This window comes from Saccopteryx bilineata, chromosome 2 (assembly GCF_036850765.1).
Source record: "Saccopteryx bilineata isolate mSacBil1 chromosome 2, mSacBil1_pri_phased_curated, whole genome shotgun sequence".
Lineage (NCBI taxonomy): Eukaryota > Metazoa > Chordata > Mammalia > Chiroptera > Emballonuridae > Saccopteryx > Saccopteryx bilineata.
Window position 1 is genome coordinate 146,197,305 of NC_089491.1, and position 18,128 is coordinate 146,215,432.

The window sequence follows — 18,128 nt, forward strand, 5'->3', positions numbered from 1 at the left end:
TCAAGTACTTCTCTAGATATTGTAGCCAAGGTTTTATCATTCTTACATTTTAATGTTTAAATATTTAATGATCAGTGTTTTTTTCCATATATATGTACACTTACCAAATATAAAACAAAACACTGATTAACATTTATAAGTATGTCCTATTATATGTGGCCATACTGGTTTTGTGATAATCTGAAAATTGTAATTAGAAGTTTCAGAATAGACATCTAGTCAAAAAAGCAAATGAGTAAATAAATGATTGTAGAGGGAAAGAAAATGTAACTTTATATCCAGCACAAGCATTCCCTGATAAATACTTTCACATTAGAAAGCACCAAGTTTATTATAGGTCCACAGTCCCTTTCTCCGAAACCCATGGGCCAGATAGATTCTCAGGTCCTCTAAAATCCCGTTTTTTTTTTTTGTTTGTTTGTTTTTTTCATTTTTCTGAAGCTGGAAACGGGGAGAGACAGTCAGACAGACTCCCGCATGCGCCCGACCGGGATCCACCCGGCACGCCCACCAGGGGCGACGCTCTGCCCACCAGGGGGCGATGCTCTGCCCATCCTGGGTGTCGCCATGTTGCGACCAGAGCCACTCTAGCGCCTGGGGCAGAGGCCACAGAGCCATCCCCAGCGCCCGGGCCATCTTTGCTCCAATGGAGCCTCGGCTGCGGGAGGGGAAGAGAGAGACAGAGAGGAAAGCGCGGCGGAGGGGTGGAGAAGCAAATGGGCGCTTCTCCTGTGTGCCCTGGCCGGGAATCGAATCCGGGTCCTCCGCACGCTCTACCGCTGAGCCAACCGGCCAGGGCTTAAAATCCCTTTTTTTGATCTGGTCATTTGGTCTCTATTATGTTGGAGGCTTTCCTCAAATGTTTGTAGATGCTGATCTGTTTGTTCATATTTGAATGTATTCATATAATTATATATTTTATGGCAAAATTTTTCCCCAATTTTTTTCTTTGCTTTAATTTGGTGAGTGAATTAATGAGTAGAACAGAAAGTAGAGTCCAACATTCAGTTATTTTATTTGGTTTCCCTACTAAAATCTAGAAGATTCTTTGCTGGCAAGTGTTAACACTTTTATCGCCTTGGTACTTTTCAAAGTGGAAATATTTTTATTGCTTTTAGTTATTTAAAATAAACTAATAAATGGGTGTTCTTTTAAACAGTAAACACAATAGAAATACACAAAGTAGAAAATTAAAGGCTCCATAATCCCATTCCCATATAATTATTTACAGAAGGCATGGGAAGTTTTAGTTGTGAATGGAAAGACATGTAACACATATAAAAATGAGACAATTATTAATTCTAAGTAAAATGTAATCACAGCACACATATTAGCTCAGAAGTGAACAGTATTTACATGGTCATCAAATAAAAAATAAATATGGACTTAACCAAACATTTTGATATACCATATTGAGAAGCTGGAGAAGGGCAGTGGGAAATACAGGAGTGTGAAAAATCCTCTTTTATACCTTTAGGAATTAAGTGGCAAAAATATATGTATTTTATTTAGAAAAACATGTATATACAAAAAGAAACATAAAGAAGTTAGCTGCTTCTGTGGAATGGAACTTAGTGCCAAAGACAAGGCAGATTAATCCAGATTGGGATAAAGCTAATAGAAATAAGGTGACAAAACACCCATATTTAGAACAAAATTCTCTTGAAAATTTTAATAACATTTAATAACAATAAATCAACTTTTTCACAGTCTTTACGAAGCTTTTACAGATGAAAATTTAAAAGTCCTCATGTAAACTAATCAGATGAATAAACTATAATGACTTTTCAAACAAATCTTTTTAATATAATTCTTGGGATAACAACAGCATTACTATTTTCTTTTTTATTTAAATAAATTGTTTCCAAGATTAATGACTATGAGCCAATACTTATTTTGAAATTTTATTTCTATTGATATCAGAGAGGAAGGGAGAGAAAGAGAAAGAGAAAGACTGATTTGTTTTTCCACCTTTTTATGCCTTCATTGGTTGATTTTTGTATGTGTCCTGACTGGGATCGAACCTGCAATCTTGGAATGATGCTCTAACTAACTGAGCTAACTGGCCAGGGCAGCAAATCTTTATTTTTAATACCCTGCTAAGGCAAGATATTTTACTTGGGACATACCTGGTACTTTAAAATTTCTTTTTAATATCCTATTTTATAGTAAAAAATTATGTGGTATTCTTATGCTCAAATACTAAAAGTAATCTTTAGTCCCAACAGAAGTTGGTACTCTAAGATTAAAACAAGATTTTAAATGATATTTACATAATAAATATAATTTTAATCACTAAGTTCTTCTTCATCACTGAAATATGTGCTTTTCTTTATCCTTGGGCGTCTTGAATCATCCGATGTTGAGGGACCCCCTGAACTGGGTTTCCATTTTTTTTGCTCTTCTTCAATTTTGGCTTGCTGTAATGTAAGTCAGAAAACAAATAAAACAAAAGAAAACAAGGAACTTGTTTAATATTATTTATGGTGCATTAATTCAAAACAATGCAAAAACACCACAGTGCCAACCTTGCTTACCCTCCCAGTCCATGCGAACAATTCTACTCCATCAGGACACTCCTACCTCACCCCTGAGTTGTAGCCCTGTGTTACCATGGAACTCAAAATTATTGTAGGCAAATTCTACTAATGAACAGGTGCAGGAAATGAAGCCTACTTTCCATTCCTGCTGGAGGTGGGAATATTAGTTAGTTAAAAAGAAAAATAAATTAATATATACATGTATGTATCAACTACATTAAAACAAAATACTTGGTTATATAAAAATTAGGAGTTTATGTACTTTTCTTCAAAAACTGTTTCTAATATTTGTACTAGGATCTTTCGTGGTCACAAATATGTTTTTAGTTTTGTTTTGAAGTGAAGCTTCTTTTCAAAAATATCATTTCAATATATATATTTAATAAAATCTTCTCTGTTGGGACAAACTGACTCTAATCAAATAATTCTGCTCAGTTCTACAGTGAAAACAAATTAAGATATTAAACGTGTAGTGGGGCTCTTAGAATCCAGAAAGAGCCAATAAGAACTCTAGCTCACTGTTCTCAAGACTGGACAGAAATAGCCTGTCTCCTGAAGTTCAGGAGGTGAAGGGGAAAGACAGGTTGCCACATGGAGGCGATCAGTAATGTATGCAAGGAACAGAACACTGTTAATCCAAGACAGCTATGGCAGGGTGCCTTTTACAAGAACTACTTTGTACCTGAAAAGCAATGGCCTGACTGAGGCTGTCAAGAGCAGGATCTTCCCCTTCATCTTCACTTTCTTCTACTTCTTCACTAAATAATAATAAAAAATCAGAATGAACTTAACCAATAATAAAAAGACAGAAGCAACCCTATAATGTATTTAGTAAGAGTAGATATACATACATTTCTTCTTCTGGTTCAGGAATTTTCTGTTTTTTCTTTTTCTCTTTCTTCTTTGGAGGTTCACGTTCTCCAAGCATATTTTTAGGACAGGCATAACTTAAGTGTCCACTTTCCTTTTGTTTAGCATAGAAAAAAGAGGAAAAATACAATATTTGTTGTGTTATTAACAGAAACTTTCCCCCAAACTAAAGTGGTTTGGCACTTTAAATATCAAGATTCATGACAGAAAACAATTCAAAATGTAAACGAACTGTCCACCTTAAATGTAAAGATTTTGTTATTATTTGATAAAATTGGGACAAAACTATTACTAACTTCCCAGTGGTTGCTTAACATTGTTTGAAAAACAAATGGAAAACATAAAGTTCTGTTTCTGTTTTGGTTTGTTTTCTAAGTGAGAGGAAGGGAGTTGGACAGACTCCTGCATGCGTCCAGATTGGGATCCACTCAGCAACCCCCATCTGGGGCTGATGATCGAATCAACTGAGCTATCCTCAGTGCCTGGGACCAATGCACAAACCAATCAAGCCACTGGGTGTGAGAAGAGGAGAGAGAAGGGGGAGAGGGAAGGGACGAGAGCAGATGGTTGCTTCTCATGTGTGCCCTGACCAGGGATCAAACCTGTGTCGCCCACCCTCTAGGCTGACGCTCTACCCACTGACCCAATTGGCCGGGGCTGCCACAGTTTTTTCTAATGTTTATTTTATAGATTTTAGAGAGAGAGAAAGGGAGGGAAAGGGAGGGAGAGGGAGGGAGAGAGGGAGAGAAAGAATGAGGGAGGGACAGGAGCATTGATCTATTCCTGTATGTGCCCTGACTGGGGATTGAACCAGCAAATTCTGTGCTTCTGGATGATGCTCTAACCAACCACGCTATTTGGTCAGGGCGAGCCATAATTCTTTTGTGGTTAGTGAGAACCTGTTGAATTGATCTGCACTATAAAGATAAAATACATACAGGATTTCGTAGACAATATAAAAAAAGAGTGTAAACTATCTTAATTTTTAAAAATATTAATTACAATAGTTTGGGTGATATTATTTTAGGCATATAGTGGGTTAAGTAAAAGATTTAAAAGCCACCTTTTTATAATTTAATGTGACTACTAGAAAATTTAAAATTACATGTGTGGCTTACATAATATTCATATTTGACAGTATAGGACTAGTCATAAAATTATATTTAGCCAGGGTCTGGCTGGTTGGCGCAGTGGTAGAGCATCAGCCCTGTGTGTGAAAGACCTGGGTTTGATTCTGGCGAGGGCACACAGAGGAAGTGCCCATCTGCTTCTCTACCCTTTCCCCTCTCCTTTCTCTCTGTCTCTCTCTTCCCCTCCTGCAGCCGAGGCTCCATTGGAGCAAAGTTGGCCTGGGCGCTGAGGATGGCTCCATGGCCTCTGCCTCAGGTGCTAGAATGACTCCAGTTGCAGCAGAGCAACGCCCCTGATGGGCAGATCATTGCTTTCTAGTGGGCATGCCAGGTGGATCCAAGTCAGATGCATGCGGGTGTCTGTCTGCTGCCACCTCCTTCACACTTTGGAAAAATACAAAGAAAAAATATTATATTTAGCCATAATATACAGTTGTACAGCATAAGAAAATGTACCATAGCCCCGGCTGGTTGACTCAGTGGTAAAGTATTGGCCCAGTGTGTGGACTTCCCGGATTTGATTCCAGTAAGGGCATACAGGAGGGAGCGACCATCTGCTTCTCCACTCCTCCCACCCTTCTCTATCTCTCTTTCTCTTCCTTTCCTGCAGTCATGGCTCAAATGGTTTGAGCAAAGTTGGCCCAGGGTGCTGAAGATGGCTCCCTGGCCTCATCTTAGATGCTAAAATAGCTCATTGCCAAGCAATGGAGCAGAGGCCTAGGTGGAGAGAGCATACACCTGGCTTGCCAGGTGTATCCTGGTCTGGGTGCACGTGGGAGTCTGTGTCTGCCTCCCTGCTACTCACTTAAAAATAAAAAAAGAAAAGAAAAGGTACTATAACATGCATATTAACTCACTAAAATACATTTAAGAAGTAATATGTGAGAGTGAGGTGTAATTGAGCCAAGAGAAAAGGTTGGACCAGGATCAGAATAGAAAAGAAAAATAATCATGCTTTCAAGAATATTTAACAATACATCAAAAAGACTGTGTTTTTTTTATACCTGGGGACATGGCTGAACTGAACAGGTGTAATTGTAAATAAACTGCTGAGAAAATGTACTTAGGGAAGCATTTTCCAAACTGCTTTTGAAATAAGGATAAACTGGAAAATACTAACATATCCCATATTTTTAAAAAACATTTAACATTGAAGTCATTTTGGGAAAATACAGGTTAATGAATGTAAATAGATCTTCTGAGTGGGAAATTTTTAAGAAAAATAAAAATGTACAAAGCATAATATAATAAATCTATGCCTTCATAAAACAAAATGAAAAAAAGATTCATCTAGACCTCGGCTGTTTCAAGAATCACCCCCAGAAAGGGGTTGCTGGGTGGATCCCGGTTGGGGTACATGTGGGAGTCTATCTCCTCTCCCCTCTTCTCACTTAAAAAAAAAAAAAGATTCATCTAGGACTTTTCAGACTATTTAGTACTTGTTGTGAATAAGAGGATACATACTCATCTACTTCAGTGTTTTTTAACTTCCGGTTCACAGACCGGTCCGCCAGAAATTTCATGCCATCTGTGTAGAAATTAACCACCCTGATGTTAAGATTATAGACCCGGCCCTGGCCGGTTGGCTCAGCGGTAGAGCGTCGGCCTGGCGTGCGGGGGACCCGTATTCGATTCCCGGCCAGGGCACATAGGAGAAGCGCCCATTTGCTTCTCCACCCCCACCCCCTCCTTCCTCTCTGTCTCTCTCTTCCCCTCCCGCAGCCAAGGCCCGGGCGCTGGGGATGGCTCCTTGGCCTCTGCCCCAGGCGCTAGAGTGGCTCTGGTCGCGGCAGAGCGACACCCCGGAGGGGCAGAACATCGCCCTCTGGTGGGCAGAGCATCGCCCCTGGTGGGCGTGCCGGGTGGATCCCCGTAGGGCGCATGCCGGAGTCTGTCTGACTGTCTCTCCCCATTTCTAGTTTCAGAAAAATACAAAAAAAAAAAAAAAAAAAAGATTATAGACCCAATGGTCTTAGTTGAATTCGTTTATGCTCAGGGTGATTTCTGCCTTAGTGGTCCCAAAAATAGTTCTCCTATTTTCACCAGTCCCTAAGTGTAAAAAGGTTGAAAAGCACTGAAACTGTTCCCCACTTCTCCCTTCTCCCTTTTAAAAATAAAACTCAGGACTCTGGAACAGTTTTTGAAACATTAACTTAAGATATATTAGAATTACAGGACTTGACTGAATGTACTCAGGGCCCTTGCATTCCCTTTCCTTCCTTTCCTTTCCCTGACTCCTCCCCCCCCCCCCCCCCCTTCATCCATGGAGGTGAAGAGTTAGGGTTTGGCAGAGGTAGAAAGGATGCCAACCTATTTCCTTGTGTCTTCCACATGATTTTGTAGCCAGGACAATGTCTCTGCCCAGTTCTCCATTAATACCCCTAGACCCTGTTTATAAGTATTTTATATAGGCATTTGGAAAATGAAAACAATGAGAACCGACTGAAAGTCTCTTGGTACCATTATTGGCCTTATGTAAAATTGCTCTGTGGCCATATATATATCTTTATTACCAAAAAGATTAAATGGTTAATAGATGGTGAGAACTAGATAAGAAAATCATCTACTTCAGTTATAAAACATTAACAGTATGAATAGGATAAATCATTAGCAGTACTAACAGGAGAAAACCACAACTTTTAAAACACAGTATTTCATAGAGGATAGGTCATATGATTAATGTTTATACTGAACTGTGATGCTTAAACATTGGTAAAATATATATTATAAAAACAGGCAATATCCTATTAACATAGATATTTATGGGTCACTGAAATCTTTCAAGACAATAATATAATTTATATAAATAGTCAGCATTGTTTAACACTTCTCAGAGATTTAAAAACTGGAGAAAATACCACTCCATCTCACCCAACTCAGATTATCTTTACACACTACATTTCAATTTTTACTTAGATGAGTCTACAGTCCCAAATTAAAACAACTTTCATAACCTGGTTTTAGCCTGCCAGATGTTTTGGAGAGCACAGATAAAACACTGATGTGAAGAATACCTTAAACTATGGAAAATTACATTAAGTTTTAGGTATACTCACCCCACACTCATAACACTTAGATTTATCAAAGTAGTTTCGTCTTCGGATGAACTCAGCTGCTCTTCCATTGTCAATAGCAATGCTTGCTTTTATCACTCTACCAAATAACTAAACCAGAGAAGAACATAAAAGCAGAAAGATATATTCATTGAAACCTAAACCTAGGTATTTGATACCATTTCCTCAAATCTTCAATTCCATTTTATTTTTTAGGTTATTTTTAGCAATTGGCTATTTATTTTTTTGTATCTTTCTGAAGCTGGAAACAGGGAGGCAGTCAGACAGACTCCCGCATTCGCCCAACCGGGATCCACCCAGCATGCCCACCAGGGGGCAATGCTCTGCCCATCCAGAGCGTCGCTCTGTTGCGACCAGAGCCACTCTAGCACCTGAGGCAAAGGACATGGAGCCATTCCCAGCACCCGGGCCATCTTTGCTCCAATGGAGCCTTGGCTGCGGGAGGGGAAGAGACAGAGAGGAAGGAGAGGGGGAGGGGTGGAGAAGCAGATGGGCGCCTCTCCTGTGTGCCCTGGCCGGGAATCGAACCTGGGACTTCTGCACACCAGGCCAACGCTCTACCACTGAGCCAACCGGCCAGGGCCCAATTGGCTATTTAGATGTGACAAATTCTATCCTGTAGAATAGGTTCTTTTTTTTTTTTTTTTTTTTTTTGTATTTTTCTGAAGCTAGAAACGGGGAGAGACAGTCAGACAGACTCCCGCATGTGCCCGACCAGGATCAACCTGGCACGCCCACCAGGGGCGACGCTCTGCCCACCAGGGGGCGATGCTCTGCCCCTCCGGGGTGTCACTCCATTGCGACCAGAGGCACTCTTGCACCTGGGGCAGAGGCCAAGGAGCCATCCCCAGCGCCCAGGCCATCATTGCTCCAATGGAGCCTTGGCTGCGGGAGGGGAAGAGAGAGACAGAGAGGAAGGAGGGGGGGGGTATGGAGAAGCAAATGGGCGCTTCTCCTATGTGCCCTGGCCAGGAATCGAACCCGGGTCTCCCGCACGCCAGGCCGACGCCCTACCGCTGAGCCAACCGGCCAGGGCCATAGAATAGGTTCTTATTCCTTATTCTACAAATATTTTGGGAACCCAGTACAGTTTTTTTTTTAATTTTTAAAAAATTTATTCATTTTAGAGAGGAGAGAGAGTTAGAATGAGAGAGAGAGAGAGAGAGAGAGAGAGAAAGGGGGGAGGAGCAGGAAGCATCAACTCCCATATATGCCTTGACCAGGCAAGCCCAGGGTTTTGAACCGGCAACCTCAGTGTTCCAGGTCAATGCTTTAGCCACTGCGCCACCACAGGTCAGGCCCAGTTTTTTTTTTTAAATTCAGTGAGAGGAGGGGACGCAGAGATAGACGCTCATGTGAGTCCTGACTGGGATCCACCCGACAAGGCCACTAGGGGGTGTTGCTCTGCTGCTCAGCAACCGAGCTCTTCTTAGTGCCTGAAGCAGAGGCCATGGTGCCATCTTCAGCACCCGGGGCCAATTTGCACAATTGAGCCATGGCTGCAGGAAGGGGAGAGAGGGAGAGAGAAAGAGAGAGGAAAAAAGGGAGAGAGAGGAAGAGAGAGAAAGAGAGGAAGAGAAGCGAGGGGGAAGGGTGGAGAAGTAGATGGGCGCTTCTCTTCTGTGCCCCAACCAAGAATTAAACCCAGGACATCCACATACCAGGCTGACGCTCTACCACTGAGCCAAGCAGCCAGGCCCCCCAGTACAGTTTTGACATCTTTTCTTTCCCATAAGTTAAATAACCTCAGAATCTACTGCTATTCCTCAGACTTGCCTACCCACTATATCCCCATATTTTTGGTCTGGATGAGCACAATAGCTTTTAACTTAAAAACCTGGTTGGGAATGCCTGGCTTACCTGTTTGTTGTTTATTGCCCTGGTACAGTTTTGTGCAGAGTCTTTATCCAAAAATAAAATAAATGCAACACCTTTACTCTTCCTGGTATCTTTATCTTTCATTATAGTAACCCTTAAAGCATAGAACAAATAGTTAAAATTAATGAAGCAGGAATAAATAAAACATTAAATAATTACCTGGAAGATCCAAGTATTAAAAACAGCTAACAGAAGATTTAGAGTAAGAGAAATTAATATGTTGACAAATAGTTATCTTTTCAAAGTCATGGGATATCAAGATTGGAAACAAGAAAGTGTAATACTGATTTAACACTAGTGAACACAGGTATGATTAGGAGTATCTCATAAATCAAACTGTAATCAGAGGCACAAAAGTGGAGTAGATTACAGAGACAATGAAATCTCAAAGAGTAAGCATAATTCTTTTGCTAACTCTCACTCTTTAGAAAAACAAAACTGAGGTATTCTCTTCTACATAAAAAGAAAAATGACTTATTTTTTTCTCGGTTTTTGATTCTATTTTCTTTAAATTCTTTTAAAGAATCTACAACTCTGTGGTTCTTAACTATACCACCAAAAGTGCCTAAGAGATAGGGATGGTGCTTTACACATTCTCAGTCCTTTTGACCCTTCATAATTCATCATTAAATATAGTTTCAAAAGCAATGTTCAACAGGGCCCTTTGGAAAAAATGGCTGATTCCAAGTCTGGAATAGGGTGGGTACAAGGTGAACTATTTTCTTTAACTAGAAATACTTTTTCCTCCTTTCTGCTAGCCTCTTCTGAAATCTATTTATTAAAAACCATGCCTCATTTCATGTATTTTAGTAAAAACTTTTTTAAAGTTGTCTCTAACCTGACCTGTGGTGGTGCAGTGGATAGAGTGTTGATCTGGAATGTTGAGGTCCCAGTTCAACACCCTGGGCTTGCCTGGTCAAGGCACATATGAGAAGCAATCAACGAACAACTAAAGTAAAGCAACTAAAATCTCGCTCCCTCTCTCTCCCTCTAAAATCAAGAAATTTTTAAAAAATCTTAAAAAAAGGTCATCTTTATTAAGCCTAGCTCAATATGTTAAAACAAAAAGATAGATACAAATGGGAAAGTAGTTTCTCAAAAGAATGCATCTATGTTTATTCATGTGGTCATTCGGTCAATTAGTTGCAAATGTAGGCACTAAACATTGATAATATAAAGGCTGTAGGACAATGTGACTCCCTTGTTTAAAATTCTTTAATGGATTCCTGGTGTTTTTAGGATGAAAATCAAATTTCTGGTAACATGGCGAAGAGGTAAGATTAGGAACCTGCTTCCATCTCTGGACCCATCTTGGTATCTTACTCACTCATCATTAGTCACATCAGCCTTCTTTCTGTTTCATGATCTCACTTTATTTCCTTTTTTTAAAAAAAATTTTTTTCTATTTACAGAGACAGAGAGAGAGTCAGAGAAAGGGATAGACAGGGACAGACAGGAACGGAGAGATTAGAAGCATCAATCATTAGTTTTTCATTGCGCATTGCGACACCTTAATTGTTCATTGATTGCTTTCTCATACGTGCCATGACTGCGGGCCTTCAGCAGACTGAGTAACCCCTTGCTCAAGCCAGCGACCTTAGGCTCAAGCTGGTGAGCTTTTGCTCAAACCAGATGAGCCCTCGCTCAAGCAGGCGACCTCGGGTCTTGAATCCGCATCCCAGTCTGACGCTCCACTGCACCACTGCCCAGTCAGGCTCATTTTATTTTCTCTTGCCACAGGGCCTTTACACAAGCTGTTTCTGCTACACAAAATGTTTGTTTTTAGTGACTAGAATAATATTCTTAATTTTGTTATTGGAGCCATAGGTATCTGTCTCAATTCCTACATTTCTGACAAATGAATACATACAGAGGGGAAAAAACCCCACTCTTCATATGTGGTAGATGGTAGGCACACACATTTTTTCCATTATTTTTGCCTACTTAACTTTTACTCAGCCTTTAAGTTTCAACTAAAAGGATACTGACTTAGGTAAATCTACCTTGACTATCTAGACTAGACTATCTTCCTTGTTCATAGGTGCTTATAATTCTATGTCTTTAACTTCATAGCATTCTCATGGTTTATAATTATATATTTGTATGGAAAATAATTTGGTAATTCTGACAGATAAAGAAAAGGTAGTAATAGGGTTAAGGAAGTAGGCTTTGGAATTAAACTACTGGATTTAAATCTTGTCTTCATTACAAACTTGCAATATAATTTTAGGTTTAGTATGTGCTTCAGTTTTGTCATTTATAATTATCAGCTAAGTATTTATAATATTTAGCTTAAATATAAATTGTCAGAATTTAATGATAATACATGTAAAGAGACTAGAGCAATAACAAGCGTGTTTATGTGCTCAATGTTATATATCATCCTTACTAGTTTTTTTTCATAATTAGTGTTTTGATTAATGATGATGGCTGTTTTGAAATTCTGAACACCGAAATATTTACCTAGAAGCATTTGTGAAGATTTTTAAATAAAGAAGTGAACCTCAGGATGCAAATGAACTTCTGTTTAACATGAATTTATCAAAAGCTAGAAGAAAACCTAATAAAGATAAATAGACTCTAAACACTTGGGATTTTAAATATGACTTAAAATTTACACCAAAATATATACTGGTTATAAGATAAAATAACAGTATCTTTCTTTTACTACTTTGCCCTATAATATAGTTAAGTGGTTTAAAAGTGAATTAGCCTGACCTGCGGTGGCGCAGTGGGTAAAAGCGTCGACCTGGAACACTGAGGTCGCTGGTTCGAAACCCTGGGCTTCCCTGGTCAAGGCACATATGGGAGTTGATGCTTTCTGCTCCTCCCTCCCTTCTCTCTCTCTCTGTCTCCTCTCTCTAAAATGAATAAATAAAATCTTTAAAAGTGAATTAAACATGAGAATAAATTACCTTTTTCTCAGCCCCAACTGATATAATCATCCCTACCATTTCTGTATGTTTTCAGTTTTTCCAACAATATCTAAACTTTTTATGAAAGAGAATATGTGTTCTATTCATCAGTCTCATAAGCACTTTGTTTAACCATTGAATTTTTTTACATTTTACAAGTATATTCTAATAACATTCTAAATATTTACATTTGTTTGACAAATGATAATCCATTTATAGTATGCTTGGTAATGTACTTTCTAGTCATCAAAATATGAGACTTTAATTTATGTCTTATATTAGATGACAGAATCAGTTTCAGTTCTTAATAATAAGGTAAGAAATCATATAGCTTAGTTTTTTGTTTAAGCAAGAGACAAGAAGAAAGAGAGATGAGAAGTGTCAACTCATAGTTGCGTCACTTTTAGTTCACTGATTGCTTCTCATATGTACCTTGACAAGGGGGGATCTCCAGCTGAACCAGTGACCCCTTGCTCAAGCCAGCAACCTTGGGCTTCAAACCAGTGACTTTTGGGCTCAAGCCAGTGATTATGGGGGTCGCTCAAGCTGGCAACCCTGGGCTCAAGCTAGTGAGCCTGTGCTCAAGTCAGCAATATGGGTTTTGAACCTGGGTCCTCAGCTTCCTAGGTCAACACTCTATCTACTGTGCCACCACCAGTCAGGCAGAAATTATGTTGTTAAAATAAATTATGGCCCTGGCCGGTTGGCTCAGCGGTAGAGCGTCGGCCTAGCGTGCAGAGGACCCGGGTTTGATTCCCGGCCAGGGCACACAGGAGAAGCGCCCATTTGCTTCTCCACCCCTCCGCTGCGCTTTCCTCTCTGTCTCTCTCTTCCCCTCCCGCAACCAAGGCTCCATTGGAGCAAAGATGGCCCGGGCACTGGGGATGGCTCTGTGGCCTCTGCCTCAGGCGCTAGAGTGGCTCTGGTCGCAACATGGCGACGCCCAGAATGGGCAGAGCATCGCCCCCTGGTGGGCAGAGCGTCGCCCCATGGTGGGCGTGCCGGGTGGATCCCGGTTGGGCGCATGCGGGAGTCTGTCTGACTGTCTCTCCCTGTTTCCAGCTTCAGAAAAATGAAAAAAAAAAAAAATTATGATATAGACCCTGGCTGGCTGGCTCAACGGTAGGGTGTCGGCCCGGTGTGTAGAAGTTCCGGATTTGATTCCCAGCCAAGGCACACAGGAGAAGCGCCCATCTGCTTCTCCACCCTTTCCTCTCTCCTTCCTCTCTATCTCTCTCTTCCCCTCCTGCAGCCAAGGCTCTACGGGAGCAAAGTTGGCCCAAGCGCTGAGGATGGCTCCATGGCCACCACCTCAGGTGCTAGAATGACTCTGGTTATAGTGCAGCAACAGTCCAGATGGGCAGAGCATCGCCCCCTGGTGGGCATGCCGGTGTATCCCGGTCGGGCGCATGCGGGAGTCTGTCTGTCTGCTGGCCCCCCGCCCCTCGCTTCTCATTTTGGAAAACTGCCAAAAATAAATAAATAAATAAAAATTATAATATAAATTAATAACATGAAATTATTAAATATGAGGATACATCTTTAAAGTACATGGAATGATATCTGTCATATAATGTCAAGTTAAAAAAGACAACAAAATTGCATATACAGAATTGTTTGTATTAAAATATTGTTAAATATATATAGAAAAATGACTTAAATATATATAAAAATGTTAACAGTATATTTTTATTTACTTTGTTATATTAAAAATAGTAAATCTACAGTACTTCCATTAAAAAATAGTAAAGAAGAAAATTCAGACCAATTTTTAAATGAAATTTCAAAATTTGATTTAAATACTTACTTGACAACTTTGCCATACTTGGAAAATATCTGAAACAAAATACTACATAGTAACTTACAATTTAATTTAAAATCATACAGAAACATTAAATTTTCAGGTTGTATACAATGATTACATTTTTTGTTATAGTTTATGAAAAATTTTAGCCTTTAGTCTCTAAGGCAGACTCTACAAGATTTTTGTTTGTTTGTTTTTAGTGACTAGAATAATATTCTTAATTTTGTTATCGGAGCCATAGGTATCTGTCTCAATTCCTACATTTCTGACAAATGAATACATACAGAGGGGAAAAAAACCCACTTTTCATAGGTGGTAGATGGTAGGCACACACATTGCAGCTGCTGTGTTACTGTGGTATATCCATGGCAACTATCAATCCCATTAAAGCTCCAGAGAACTCTTGTACTTCAAATATAAATCTTGTGCAATATCACTATTTTTAGCCTAGTTCCACTCACTCAAGCAATCACTGTTTCAAAAGACAGTTCCTAAGACTGCTTATAAAACAAAACATAAAACAAGACAGCTATAATGAAAATTCCATTCCCATCAGTCTCCTTCTATCCACCCTTAATAAGCAGGTGGAACTTTATAGTTGGCTCTTTCTTCTCTTTTACTTCTACACCTTTATCCTAAGTAATCTCACCTATTTCTATTTCCTATTACATAATGCTTCTAAGAAAAGTCTTTTACAATACATTAATATATACAATCAATAATAATAAAATTTGAGTTCTATGATTAACTTGTGTAATACTGGAATGTGATATAACTGGATTGCAGTGCTAGCCATACTCAATTCTGAAGACCAACAGAGACAGCTTTCTATATAATACTTTCAGAAAGCTTCTCATTTCCTTACTCTTATCTATGTAGGCGCTATAAGGCACCCCTGCATGGGCTTACCTCTGACTGCTTCTCCTTTTCTTCCACTTGATTTACTCTGTGCCTGAAATGCTATCCTCTAAACATCTGCACAGGTATGTCTTACTTTCTTCAGGTCTTTATAGAAAAGTCACCTTCTCAACAAAGCTTTAGACCAGGGGTCCCCAAACTACGGCCCGCGGGCCACATGCGGCCCCCTGAGGCCATTTATCCGGCCCCTGCCCCACTTCTGGAAGGGGCACCTCTTTCATTGGTGGTCAGTGAGAGGAGCATAGTTCCCATTGAAATATTGGTCAGTTTGTTGATTTAAATTTACCTGTTCTTTATTTTAAATATTGTATTTGTTCCCGTTTTGTTTTTTTTTACTTTAAAATAAGATATGTGCAGTGTGCATAGGGATTTGTTCATAGTTTTTTTAATAGTCCGGCCCTCCAATGGTCTGAGGGACAGTGAACTGGCCCCTGTGTAAAAAGTTTGGGGACCCCTGCTTTAGACCATTCATGTGAATTTCACATCATTCCCAACCTAACATTTAATAATCCTCCTTTCCTGCTTTATATTTTCTCATTAGCAGGTAACATCTTAGCATTAACTTTGTATCTAACAAATAACATTATTGGCCTTTTAATAATTGTTTAACAATAATTGTTTGTCTATCTTTATATTGTGAAAGCCAAGAAGGATTTTCAACTTTTTTTTCACTGATGTGATTCTAGTATCCCTAAGAGAGCTCAGCATACAGTAAATGTTCAATAAATATAGAAATGTCTCTATTTTGTAACAAGGAAGGAAGCTAAAGTTCATTTTCTCCTCTCTTCTTTGGGATTCAAACAATCTTAGTTAAGTAAAATGTGTCTTCTATGCAGTATCTCTCCACTTAACATCTATTCAAGCCTGACCTGTGGTGGTGCAGTGGATAAAGCATTGACCTGAAACACACTTGAGGTCACCAATTTGAAACATCCCCCCCCACCAGCTTGCCGGATCAAGGCACATCTGGGAAGCAACTACTACTACTGCTTTTCGCTTCTCCTCCCCTTTCTCTCTCCTGTCTCTAAAAATCAATTAGAACAGAACAAAACAAAAAACCCCAAAACATCTATTCAAAGAAGCGAGAGAAGAGGACACACTTGGAAGAAAGGATTCATGTCATTCCTTCCAGCTTTTCTCTAGGACTCATCTGCAGGACAGGCTCTGCAGGAACTTTGTTGTCTGTAAAGTAAGGAGGTGAAAGAAGATGTTGGAAGGGACTTTCTCCCCCTTGATTATCTCTATCTTGAATTGAAAACAAAATTTATTAAACTGTTCAGTTTCTGCCACATATTTAAATTAAGATACCTTCAGAATTTGAGGGTTAGGAAAGGGATCTTTGCTTCCATCAGCCCTTGTCTCCAAAACCTCTACACCACTACCAGTTTCAAAGGCCAAGTACGCAAACAGGAAAAATTAGCCCATTACAAGCTGCTCCCATCTCATTATGCTAGCTGTGTGTTTCGTGTTCATAAAGAACTTGTTATTCTCTATAAAATCACTGCATATTCTCTTTGGAAATTATGCCTGTCTAATTTATTTTCACTTACTCATGTTTGCAATAGAGGTCTTTGGTATTAATGACTTAAGTACACTGTACTGTACTTAGAAATTTTGCCAAGAACTGTTTGCTTGAGCTACAGCTGTTTCATGAATAGAGAATTCAGAAGATAACAATACTAACACTAAAATAATTACTTACCCGGTATAAGTCATTGTTGGTCAGGGAAAAGGGCAAGTTGGATACATACACTGTGCTTTTACTTGGGGCCAATCCACCACTCATTTCTAAAAAGGAAAACAAACACACCCAAAAACAATCTAAGCCAGGTATTCTTCATTCCAAGTACACCAATACAGGCGATTACCGATTTAACTATGCCAGATTCATACACCTTCCTCACTTCTTAGTAAGATACATAGTTCAGAATAATGACTGCAGCTGGGTGGATTAAGGAACTTCTTCAGACACCACAGAGTTTTCTGGTCCTATTTCAAAGGGATTCTTCACACTAACCCCTTCAGTGCTGGTCTATGGTGTGAATGGAGAGATGAGTTTTAAACAGATGAAGGAAAAATTCTGAGGCTACTCTTAACCCTTCCTAGAGCTAGGAGTAAAAAGTGCTTTCAGACATGCATGATATTTTGCATGCACACAACAGAAAGAGCCTGGGGCCTCAGAAAGAACTTAAGCCATTGATTTTCACTAATACTAGGGTTGGGTACCTTTCTGGTTGTCTTTGTTTTTCTCTGGGGTGGCACTAAGAGAAAATTTTAGCCCCACATTTTGATGGATCCAAAGTTCTTTCGAATCACTAATTTTTTAATTATTGCTAAATTATGAAATGACACATTTTACTATATGAACATGTTTCAATGCCTTGAAGAATATGTAAGTTTACTAATGTAATCTATAATTTTCACATGGTATTTTACAAAGTCAGCAAATTATCTGAAAATTATATTTGGCTCAACCAAGTTTAAATAAAAAGCGTGTGTGGTATGTATGTATTTAAGAAAGCGGTATCGACTATCACAATGGCAAAACAGGGATTCGAAGGCGTGCCAACTCGCGAAGTACAGTAATGGGAAAACTGCTTGATATTCGGGATGCTTTGGGGAGTTATTTACACAACTTCAGAAACAACAGCGATAGGTTTCCCGTTTGAAACTCTCCACACGTCAGCCGTTCTGGTGAGAAGTGCGAAGGCAACTAACGGTAAAGGTCCTGGAATAAAAAGGGTGGCGGGTCCCGGGAGAGGCCGGCAGGAGGGAAGGCCGCAGCCGTGGAGGCGTTTACCTTCAGATGGGGCGGGCCCGGAAGATCCACAGAGCTTGAGCTCTCGGGTCAGCTGGGGCTCAACCCCGACTCTTCCTCACCCCTCGCAGCAGCCTTGGCATCACGGGTGCTGGGAAGGGTCAGCCGCCGCCGACGTGAAAGTAGCAGCAGCGATGCCTCTTCCCGGCTCTCGTGAGACCGGGCGCCGGAAGCGGGCCGA

The 18,128-nt window shown here is 39.9% G+C and overlaps 1 protein-coding gene across 7 annotated transcripts; it reads right to left on the reverse strand.

Annotated features, from left to right (window-relative positions):
• Window positions 1-1,645: 1,645 nt before the first annotated feature.
• On the reverse strand, window positions 1,646-18,128 carry ZCRB1 (zinc finger CCHC-type and RNA binding motif containing 1). 7 transcript variants are annotated; one of them, XM_066258142.1, is made up of 9 exons: window positions 17,930-18,128; window positions 16,832-16,917; window positions 14,215-14,256; window positions 12,211-12,353; window positions 9,475-9,586; window positions 7,597-7,704; window positions 3,392-3,504; window positions 3,223-3,298; window positions 1,646-2,420 (listed from the first exon to the last, which is right to left on the reverse strand). In XM_066258142.1, exons 2-9 carry the CDS (start codon window positions 16,913-16,915, stop codon window positions 2,289-2,291), a joined length of 810 nt encoding a protein of 269 aa, XP_066114239.1. In that variant the 5' UTR covers window positions 16,916-16,917; window positions 17,930-18,128; the 3' UTR covers window positions 1,646-2,288. The 7 variants fall into 7 exon arrangements, with proteins under 7 accessions (XP_066114239.1, XP_066114241.1, XP_066114242.1 ...); XM_066258144.1 differs by lacking the exon at window positions 14,215-14,256; XM_066258145.1 differs by lacking the exon at window positions 12,211-12,353 and having other exon boundaries at window positions 14,215-14,243.

Bases quoted from the DNA above. Each gene is read 5' to 3' on its own strand.
- ZCRB1 (XM_066258142.1), bottom strand. From the start codon at position 16,915: ATGAGTGGTGGATTGGCCCCAAGTAAAAGCACAGTGTATGTATCCAAC. The intron at 12,354-14,214 runs GTAAGTATTTAA...TATTCATTTTAG, and splicing joins AAGTATGGCAAAGTTGTCAA to AGAGAGGAGACAGAGAGAGA. The intron at 7,705-9,474 runs GTAAGCCAGGCA...TCTCTGGTTTAG, and splicing joins GGGCAATAAACAACAAACAG to TTATTTGGTAGAGTGATAAA.